General features: G+C 35.4%; 3 protein-coding genes across 8 annotated transcripts in view; 2 read left to right on the forward strand and 1 right to left on the reverse strand.

Moving 5' to 3' along the window:
• Positions 1-5478, forward strand: part of LOC106108555 — a 50193-nt gene extending 44715 nt beyond the window's left edge. For 5 of the 6 annotated variants that reach the window (XM_013289761.1, XM_013289757.1, XM_013289759.1 and 2 more), the window contains 2 exons: positions 2038-2279; positions 3432-5478. In XM_013289761.1, the coding sequence (XP_013145215.1) occupies positions 2038-2279; positions 3432-3737 (548 nt within the window). In that variant the 3' untranslated portion in view covers positions 3738-5478. Of the gene's footprint in view, positions 1-830; positions 1139-2037; positions 2280-3431 lie in introns of those variants that run through there. The other variant, XM_013289760.1, reaches the window with a different exon arrangement.
• LOC106108554 lies at positions 4145-7044 on the reverse strand. Its single transcript, XM_013289755.1, has 2 exons — positions 6453-7044; positions 4145-6276 (listed from the first exon to the last, which is right to left on the reverse strand). The coding sequence occupies exons 1-2, from the start codon at positions 6834-6836 to the stop codon at positions 5938-5940; spliced, it is 723 nt and encodes a 240-aa protein (XP_013145209.1). The 5' UTR covers positions 6837-7044; the 3' UTR covers positions 4145-5937.
• Positions 7045-7816: 772 nt separating this feature from the next.
• On the forward strand, positions 7817-10567 carry LOC106108439 (ubiquitin carboxyl-terminal hydrolase calypso). Its single transcript, XM_013289605.1, has 8 exons — positions 7817-8353; positions 8457-8604; positions 8810-8993; positions 9088-9239; positions 9685-9870; positions 10044-10114; positions 10302-10514; positions 10562-10567. The coding sequence occupies exons 1-8, from the start codon at positions 7979-7981 to the stop codon at positions 10565-10567; spliced, it is 1335 nt and encodes a 444-aa protein (XP_013145059.1). The 5' UTR covers positions 7817-7978.
• The last annotated feature ends 115 nt before the right edge of the window (positions 10568-10682 follow it).

The following is a 10682-nucleotide window of genomic DNA, read 5'->3' on the forward strand; positions in this document are numbered from 1 at the left end:
AGAAAAAATAATGAGAAATGTATTGTGATTAAACTACTACAAATACCTTTTGCCGCCAGACAGCATGACGCTCCCTTATGACGTCACTTCCAAAGAAAAGTCTTGGCTGGACGATTTGTGAAGTAACATAGATCAAAATCTCGCGAGAGGGTGTTATTCGTTTTTGTTATCGTATTTCTAAAGCTGGTAGTTACTAACTACTATCAAATTATAATATTTACGCAGTTGTTGGTATGTGTGAAGGTAAGCAGTGTAACCCATAGGGGTTTTAATCTCGTTACCGAATACATCGCGCTAATGGGTAGGTAAGGCCGGGCGGGAAGCCGTAGCGAGGGCGTGGGCGACAACATACTGCGTAATGTACTGCTTACAACTGGACAACTGCGTCTCTATTTACATTTTCTCACTTTAATAGACATTTTTTAAGATATTCTTTTCCATTAAATAAAGAACCCTTTACACGTTTTTCGATGCCAAAAATCATTAACATCAAATTCCCTTATTTGTAAACTTTAAAACAGTAATTTCTGTTCTCGTGTATTGAATTCTTTTGTTTTCTAATCATAAGACATCAATCACAATGTCGTCTGTTTAAGATAAGAATTAAACTTTCTAATATTAAAAAATAAAGGTCCTTAACACCAAGTCGAAGGGTGACCGTAATGTCAACGAACTCACACGAAAACTCTTTTAATCATTCAATCTCAAAGTACCCTCTAAGAAGCACGTTTTATGTTATTTTAAAGAAGCATTCAAAGTATCAAGATGTGATTAACAGTTTCATTTAAGACGTCTGTGTCAATGTCAAGATTTTTCCAATGTTTTTTAAATGTAGTTCATTCGTTTATCGTTTTGTACATTCTAGACTTTATCTTACCGGATAAGATATATCATCTCTTTTGTTTTTCTCCGTCGCTTCACTATATTGCCGCGAGATTGCATAGACACACGCTTATTTACATAAGAATAATACGTAAATAGTTTGCACAAGTGTTCAATAGAGGTGACGAAAATATTATCGAACGTTGTGGAAGGAATTTTTTGCATCGAACATTCTAGAGGTGTTAGAAAAACGGATTCATGATGGTTTGGCCGATGTATCCAATATTATTAGATGCAACATATAGAGACAGATCTTGTAAGTTAATACATTTTTATTTCTCATTTTATTCGATTGCTTACGATGCAATGCGGACCAGATTAATTTAATAATGCACGAGGGCTAATTAGGAGTGGTATTGTGTCATAATGGCACACTCTTTCTCTCCGAATCTTGCTCTTTGACTTTAACAGTTTTCTTTGTAACATGCTATATCAATGTTTTGTTTTTAATTCTAAAACAATTGTCTGATTGTAATTAAAATGTAATTTTTATGGAAGTCGCCAGTGCGTGACTAAGCGTCGTACGTTTCGAACTTGACCCACATCTCTCAAGACTCTATTGTCTCTGCCCGGCCTCGATCGCACGAGTCCCGATGCACAAGCCTTATGACAACCTTTCCTCGTTAATCCATCCAAAATAATTAAAACTGTTTCCTTCTAGCGGCCAGTTCTCACACGGTACTCGCAAATCGCACTCGAGTACGTAATAAGTGAATTTTCATTGAATTGTGAACTTTCCCAACTTTCTTTATAAAACTTACCGGTTCTGTATAGTAAGTCCCGTTACGACGCCATTGCCCCAGTGCGCCGAATGACCGACAGTTTACTCGTGTCCGATTTGAACATCATTATGTAGTTTACTGGGCTATTTACATTTACTTTTTCTATTCATTTATTACCTTAATGACGTTATTTATTTACTGTCATTATGCTAAAGCATTTTTTTTATTATTAACTGTATCTTATTCAGCGTCATTAATAAATTGATATTTTCCCTTTTTACCTGCATCGTGTATTTCTTCCTCTTGAAATACCAACATTACAATCGAATATGCGATCAGCGTCTTTTTGCCTATTTATATGAAATCCATACTTTTCAAAGTTCCTAAACTCTTCTTTGATAAACCATAAACAGTATGTTTTTTGTTGTTGTAGGGATGTCTCTGGACGAAGGCAGACAGTCCCAGCGGCCGTACCGGTACGGCATGGTGCTGTTGTGCGCTGGCGCACTCATCAACTGGCTGGGCCTAGCGGAGGACTACGCGGAGCCTGTACGCTACGTGGGCGTCGCGTGCATCGTCGCAGGCGCCTTGCTTATCTGCGCCGCCATGTGCTGCTGGCTGCAGTCGCCCGCACGGCAACCACACAACGACCGCGCAACGCCTGACACCCACCAGGTAATTCAACAATCAATTTTTTTATGCACAAACTATGTAAAACGATTAGCCTACGACCATAGGACAGAATGTATAAGTTCAGTTATAGGTAATACTCCGTCTTTGCTATGCCACGTTTGCCAATCTGTCGCTTTCCATTTCGGTGGATTCGGGTGGCCGCTTGCTCGTTTGCCACCTTATATTATAAAAAAAAAGTCTGTAAAAGTCTAGAAAAACAAATCATTCACATATATGTTAGAAGTAAAATCAATCTTACAATCTGTTAAGTGATGTGAATATATTGGGCCGCGAAAGCCAGCGATTTGAGTTGGAAAGATTGCGCGCAGATTTAAAGATCGTCAAAGCGTCAATTACCAGCCATTTCTCGAAATGTTTGTTTTGTGATCACTACTTCTGCGCTGTATGACCTGCATTTATATAAACATTAGTATCAATTCAGTGTATTAGTAATCCATCACTGTGGCTTTAAAATGTCCAAATAAAATATCTATAGAAAACGATAAAAATATTTCTCGATAATGTCACTTTAAAAATAAAACCGATTACCGTTTTTTTCCAACAAAATAAAAACTAACTTGATTCAATATTTGTTAATGTAATATATTACCACGATATTTTGTATTATATTATACTTGGCAAAATCATAGACAAAAACGTTTTAATAGTTTTTCTAGAACGCTAAAAACAAACTTTTTAACTCTAATGTAGGAAAAAATGAAAGTAGGTGCAAAACGGTACTTCAAGTGAAATAATCTGTTAACTAAGACAGGTTACAAAAATCTGCTTGTAATGGTATTTCTGTTACACTTTTATATGTTTTGGTAACTCTTATTTACCTGTAAAAACCAAGGAATATAATTTGACTCAAGATCATCATAATTTGAATCTTTCTTTTGACCTGTTTTGACTTCGTTCTGAATCATAAAAATTGCAAGACCCCGCTACAAAGTAACTCACAATACAAGCTACAGCTAACAAAAAGAGAAAGGGATTTGCACGATTTGTACAATAATTAGGTACCATTGTGTTCATTTCTCTCACAATTTTTGGAAAAAAAAATCTTTCGTCACTTTCGAAGATGTTAGTAAGATAGACCCTGCCTCCAATTCACACATATATCCATACTAAACCTATAATTCTGTGTTATTACAGATTGACGATCCCATTCACGTGATATCGATGCCGGACGAGGAGACGATGCAGCAGAAGCCGCCAGACTACGAGACTGTAGCGGGCGCCCCGCCCACCTACGATGATGCCATCAAGCTGAACCCCGCGCGGCTGCTTCCCGCCACTAGCAGCGCGCGTCTAGAACCTTCCACCGCCGCGGAAGTGCCCATCATACCCGGCCAGATGGACGATGTCCCCGCCCCTGTACACCTGCCCCATAGCCACACACAGACCCAAGTTCCCAAAACACCGCCGCCTCCCTACAGGCCGACCCACGCCATCAGATGAAAGCCAGGCGGGCATCCACGTGTGCTAGTACTTTAAATCGACTGCGTTTCATGTGATGAGACTTGTAAATAATCATCGAACGTTCCCCAAGTCTCGAATGCGGACATATCCATTGTTGAAATATTGCGGTATTATTTTTCGTACGTCTGGCATATCCACACATGAAACTGTTATTTTTTAATTAATGTAGGCTGTCAAACTTAAGAGCGATGCGTACTTATGTGATATTAAAATGTTATAATTAGTTACTTAATATATTTTTACTGTATATATTTTATAGTTTTAAATCAAAGCTGAACGTAATGAAAAACTACCTTATTTCAGTGGGACAGTATCGGTGAGCATAGGGGTATAGGTAATAAAGCAATAATTTATAAATATTTACTAAAAATAGAAAGAAACCAATAGAATTGTTCGTTCGGTATTTTATTGTATATTTATAAACATTGTGTAGTATTGTGCCATTCATAGAAAAGCTACGTAAACTAATATAAACACGGCAGCCGCCTAGAGTATTCATGTTAAAACATTTCTGTTATTGCTCATTTAATTTATTTATATTGTACAAAGCAGAGTTTACTTTTTAGGCTTACCTACTTTATTTTGGCTTCATTAACTTATTGAAAAAAATGCTTTCTTGTTTCAAATTCGGTGTTTTAAATTAAATATTTTTGTATATTGGCAACACTAGGGGTAAATGACTGATCTGACGAGGGAAATCGAATTTTAAACCGTGACGAAAATGATGTTTTATACATAACACTAATGCACGTATGTACTACACCTATACATTCTATGTTTGGCTGTATTTAATTCACGTTGTACTTGAATGCATAGATGTATTTAGTGTTTAGTGATACTGACTCGTTTCAAAGTTATTCTAGTCCTCAACTTAACGACTAAAATACTTGTCATTTAGTCACCAACATGCATAATTATTTGTAATTTGTACACATCGTTATTGCACAACTTGAATGACGTTTTGTTTAGTACCATGCTTAGACGGAGAAACCATAAAAATTGTATGTTGAGGTTACGTAAACAATATGCTTATAAACGGTGCTATTTTTACATAATCTCAGCATAAGTTTTTTGACATTGAAAATTATAACCTATCAAGTAAATTATGACCCACACTAACCTCTAAAACTTTAATTAACACTTAATTACAAAATTTATATTGTATAAAACAAAACACAGCTGAATAACGTTTCGTTTTAAGACAAACGGAATTTGAATTTAAACAATAGACAATATTTTTTATTATTTACAATGGCAACATGCTCAATATTTGTAAATAATCTACTAACAACTAACATGCAAATTGCAGTTGGTCTGAAGTAACGGACACTTAAAACAGTAGCCATCAATTGCAATAACAGTATTTTTAACGCGATTTGTAATCTCAAGTCCGTGTAAAAATACTGTTAATGTATAAACAATCATTCTGTGTAACAAAAACGAACTGAGAGAATTTTCCTATAAACAGCACCATGGTAACATAATTATTTAGTAATTATATTTTATTACCATTGAGCGTACTAACTTTAAAGTGGGACCAATTCCTGATATACATTAACTTTATTGTAATGTTCTAAAGTTTCATTTAATTGCAACACTTTGTGCTTGCGAGTTATTTTGATTTAAGAGTTTTACAATGCTGAAGTTGTGCATTTATTATTTGTACATTATACAAAGCTGCGAAAATTAAGTGTACATACAAAATAAATGTTGTTGCAATGATATGTGTTCTTATTCAATCCAACTGATATTAAACAAACAGTGATCATCCTATTAGCTGGTAGCTTTCAACCCCAACCAATCAAATAAGTGTATGAATCAATTAAAGGAATGGGAAAATAGTCTATAGATTATATTCTTTGACAGCTCTCTTTGAGAGCAGCTTTCTTTGAGAGCTCAAGTCTACACCACAGAGGATTAGGCCTCAGTCAACCTAATCCTAGTCTTAATCCTAATTTTTTTACATCATAAGATGGCTATTGAGAAAGCCAGTGAATATTAACACAAATACACATTTTATAGATTTAAAAAACCCAGGTCATGCTGGTAAATTACTAGAAAATTAAATTTTTCAACTGCTTTCATAGTACTGTACTTATTTTTATGTCAGAATGTCGCAGAAAAATCGACACACTGTTCACTTTTTGTTTTTTTAGAATAGAAGAATTTCAGAAGATATCTATGACTCAGAGTTGGAAGATTTTATTGTTATAACAGGTTTTGAGGGAATTGAACATGTACTGTTAGCATTAATTACTACAGAATTCCTATTAAGATTTCCTTCTTCACCTTCAAAGAGTATTTCGTTAATGAACTTTTCTGCCAGTCGCCTTTGATTTGGAGTCATCCACTCCAATTTATACGCCCAGTTTGTTGCCATTACATTATATTCATTTTCTAGCCCGTTGACTTGGTCCTTGGCTATCCTAAATTCATATTTAGAGTTGTTGTTTTTTTTCTTTTTTTGTTGCATTGAATTTGAAGGTGATGAGTTTGATGATCGTGACGATGATGATTCCTTTAAACACACAAAATAATTAGATACAACTGTATTATATGTTACTAGATTATAAATTGTCCATTAATAACCACTCAATAGTTCTTTGAGGAAGCGAAATGACCATTTAATAAATAGCTTAACCGTTACATTGTGTAAAACTTATCACACTATAAAAAACCAATTGTAACAATTACCTGTTTATCTGTTATGATGCTTATGTCATTCTCTTCATTCTCTCCATCTGCTTCATCCTCTTCATGTAGAAATTGTAAATGATTATAGAACCACAATGACGGTACATAAGGATCCCCAGAACCTGAACCCATGGCCTTAATAACTTTGTTCTCTTCACGTTTGTAACTGGTACGCAAGATGTTTATTTTTTTCTTTACATCATACTCAGTAATATTAGGACGGAGCATTTTTAATAAATTTGTCATTTTCGTGAAGGCCAATTTCCTTTTATATTTGTCCGTATAATCTCGGGACTTTGTATTCCATAACGTTGGCAATTCACGGTAAATTGATATAAAATATGTGGTAAATTCTCTTTCTGACAAACACAGAACATCCTCCATATTTTCGTCGTAAACTGCCGTTACGAGCTTCGTCCATCAAAGCAAAACTCAAAAACTGCTGAAGTTTATTTCAGCTTCAGCTGAACTCAAGTTATTTTGCAAACAATAACAAACACGTGAAAAATATGGATATTGCTTGACATTGACATGACAAGTATCTTATAGAGATGTGTAAATCAGTTCTGATTCTTAACACTGGTTGAAAGATCAGCTAACATAGCTTTAAACCGTTGAGCTGCGGCTAACAACTGAACTGAACTGACTAGCAGCTGACGTCTCAACGCGACATACTATAATTAATGGAGCTCGCTAGCCATAAATTGCCCCGTGCCCCACAACTCACCCTGATGATAAATCTATGTAGATACAAATTGAGTTAATCTTTTTGTTGACGCGAACCGTGAGCTGATCTGCAGATCATCAATTTTGTTACTACCTAGTTATCTAGTAATATCTTTGACAGAATATTGCGAATGCGAATTCGCGAATAGCATACGTCATCTTGACAGCGTCTTATTTAGACCAATGATAGCGCTGATGTTGCATGAGGTTAATGTTGTCATTTAAAAATTTTTGATATTCTAGAGAAATATCGGAGCTAACATCAAAACATGTTTAATGTACATGTACAGTTTTATTTGCTAATATTAAGACCATGTGTGTTGATGCTACATACGACTACCTGTTGTCATTAATGCTGAACTCAGTTAAGTCAAAAAACATAACGTTGCCTTGCCTTTACGTGAACAATAATAAATGTGTGTAATTTGTATAGATGAATCAATTTAAATAATAATGAAATACAACTGGTACTCATATCAAGTTGCAAATCATTTGCTTATATCTAGTACGTTTTTGCTTTCGCACGGAAAACCGATGAAGTCAGGTGGTTTCCATTCCAGGTAACCCTAAAACTGCTTATGCGCTCCCCGTACCCGATGTCAATGTCAAAAAACTGACAATCAAAAGTCATTGTCAGATTGTATATTGTACAACTTTGTACACTGTAATTTATTTTCTTTTGATATTTATAAAAGAAATATAAGAACTTTGAGATCCCTACTTTCTAATTATAAACATTAAACTAAAAAAAAAGAATTAGTGGCAAAAAAATTGTCTACAAAGGAAATTAAACCACATATATGAAAAATATGCCGGTTGAATTAAATAGTTTAACTGAAGGATGGCTCGAATTAGAAAGTGATCCGGGACTGTTTACTTTACTATTGGAAGATTTTGGTGTAAAGGGAGTTCAAGTGGAAGAAATTTATGACTTACATAAGCCTTTGGAAAGTCCTGTGTATGGATTTATATTTTTATTCAGATGGATAGAGGAGAGGCGTTCGCGTCGAAAATTTGTAGAACAAATAGAAAGTTTCGTACGTGATGAAGAGACAATCAATAACATATTTTTTGCACAGCAGATGGTCCCCAACAGTTGCGCAACACATGCGCTTCTTTCTATTTTATTAAATTGTCCTAATCTTCACTTAGGTGAAACTCTAAGCAGGCTAAAGGTATGTGGTAAAAACTTTTGCGTATGTTACAATTTTATTTATAACTATGTACAAAATATTAAAATTACATTTGTTATAACAATTTTCGATATTACATTTCTAGCATCATACATTAGGTATGAATCCAGAAAATAAAGGTTGGGCGATAGGCAACACTCCTGAGTTAGCTTGTGCACACAACTCTCATGCCATCCCACAAGCTAGAAAAAAAGCTGATAAAAACGCTGGTGTCTCCACTGGACGATTTACAGGTATTATTTTAGAAATACCACTATAAAAATACACCTAGAAAGACAGGGACAGTTGACAGAATGCTAAATTGCATCTTCCTACTCCACTCACTAGCATGATCTGACCTTAGTAGGATTTTCAAAATACTTAGGTAATGGTAGGCAACACTATCTTAGCCATTGAACAAGTACAGAAACTTATTTGCTAAACTATCCTTGTTTTTAGGTGAGGCTTACCATTTTGTAAGTTTTGTACCCATCAATGGTCATTTGTTTGAATTGGATGGTCTGAAGCCATATCCCACTGATCATGGTCCTTGGGCGAATGATGAGGATTGGACTGACAAATTTCGAAGAGTAATGGCAGAGAGACTTGGTAGAGATGCTGGTGAACAGGTGCATGACATCAGGTATTTTTGAACTTTTTCAAAACTGAAGATCGCTTTTATATAATTATAATTGTCAATTGCCAAAAAATGTGTACCAAAATATATCTTCATTCAGATTCAACTTAATGGCAGTTGTTCCCGATAGACGTATAGCTCTAACACAAAAGTTACAATCACTTGAAATGAATCAGAAGAGGGTGAAGGAAGCTATATCAAAGATAAGTAAACATTTGCGACATTTGTTGAGCAAAAACAGAGAGTTGAACGGTAAGTTAAGAATTATTTTTCTGTTTTTATAGTATCTAGCCCACATGGATTAAAAATTAGACAAGCCAATGTGTTCTTCAGGCTATCCTCTACATCTTGCCAAATTTCAACAAGATCTGTTCAGCAGTTTAGGCTACAAACTTTAACGAACATCCATCCATCCAAACTGTTGCATTTACACCAATAAAGGAAGATTATAAATTATGTTATGACATAAACCAGAAAGTGTTGAGATTAAATGTGGATGGCTACAAAGGAAGAGGAAGACCGAAGAAAGTATGGATGGATTGTGTGAAAGAAGATATGCTTAAGAAAGGAGTGGATTCAGATATGACGGCTGATAGAGATGTATGGAAGAGCAGCACATACTGTGCCGACCCTCCATAAGGGATAAGGGCAAGTGGATGATGATGATGATGATGACTAAAAAATGTATTTTTTTCAGAAGATGCTGCATCACAAGTGAGTAGTGATAGCTCCTTGATAGATACAATACAGATAACGGAGGAGGCAATACTGAATGCAATAGAATCATCCCAGGCCCAGACATTCGACATTGACTACACTCATCCTATCACTATTGAAATTGGAGCTTCAGATAGACCACAGCAGGATAATAGCTTGGCATTAGGTATAGTAGTTCACATATAAATTAAAGAATTTTAGACTGTTGATAGCCTTAAGCCGCCAATATTTGAAAAAGACAAATTAAGAACACATGGACCAATGTGTTCTGCTGTAACTTAATATTTATTTTTGTAACTAAGTTTATTTGTAGTGCTTATTTTTATTATGTTATTGCAGTGGATCCAGTTGAGCAAGGTGACACTGTTAAGTTTGTAACTTTGAACAGGGAGTGTCAGATCTTAGATGATGTAAGTATATGTTAAGTTGAATAAATGATTGAGTCATGGAAATTGTTTATTTTCTAGACTATGCTTTTCAAATGGTAACTAACGAGGAAGAGTTTGGTATGCCTAATTTAAAAGAAATAGAATCTGACAGAAGCAAATTACATTTTTACCCCCTTATCTATTGTTCGAAAGATTTTAATGTTTCCAGATATATCCCACATCGTGTTCAGCGCTGGTGCGCAGTAATGACATGGCTGTGCTGGTGTACTGCGAGGGCACGGCAGCCGAGCTGCCATTCCGCCTGAAGAAGCTTTTGCTGACGCAGCCCGAGCTGGCGCTGCTCATGAACAACATCCTGGCTGAGGTGCACGCCTGCCAGCAAGCACTCAATGATGAGAACGATAAGCGAGATATGTATAAGGTAACCTCATTATTCATACTTTTTCTGTTTCTTTCTTATTGTTATAGTTGTAATTTGTTTATAACCTCATGGTCATCATTCATTTTTTTTGTGTTTAGTACTTAACTGAAAGTTCGATAGATTCAATTTTAATTTAGTATGCCCAATGGAATTCATTGTGTGGCATAC

Source organism: Papilio polytes, unplaced genomic scaffold, assembly GCF_000836215.1.
Source record: "Papilio polytes unplaced genomic scaffold, Ppol_1.0 DF821511.1, whole genome shotgun sequence".
Classification (NCBI taxonomy): Eukaryota; Metazoa; Arthropoda; class Insecta; order Lepidoptera; family Papilionidae; genus Papilio; species Papilio polytes.

What these genes read in the sequence shown, in the direction of transcription:
- LOC106108554 (XM_013289755.1), bottom strand. Translation starts at nt 6,836, where the DNA reads ATGGAGGATGTTCTGTGTTTGTCAGAAAGAGAATTTACCACATATTTT. An exon ending in GCATCATAACAGATAAACAG is followed by an intron (nt 6,277 to 6,452) that starts GTAATTGTTACA and finishes GTGTGTTTAAAG; the next exon opens with GAATCATCATCGTCACGATC.
- LOC106108439 (XM_013289605.1), top strand. Translation starts at nt 7,979, where the DNA reads ATGAAAAATATGCCGGTTGAATTAAATAGTTTAACTGAAGGATGGCTC. An exon ending in GGATAATAGCTTGGCATTAG is followed by an intron (nt 9,871 to 10,043) that starts GTATAGTAGTTC and finishes ATGTTATTGCAG; the next exon opens with TGGATCCAGTTGAGCAAGGT. An exon ending in AGTGTCAGATCTTAGATGAT is followed by an intron (nt 10,115 to 10,301) that starts GTAAGTATATGT and finishes TAATGTTTCCAG; the next exon opens with ATATATCCCACATCGTGTTC.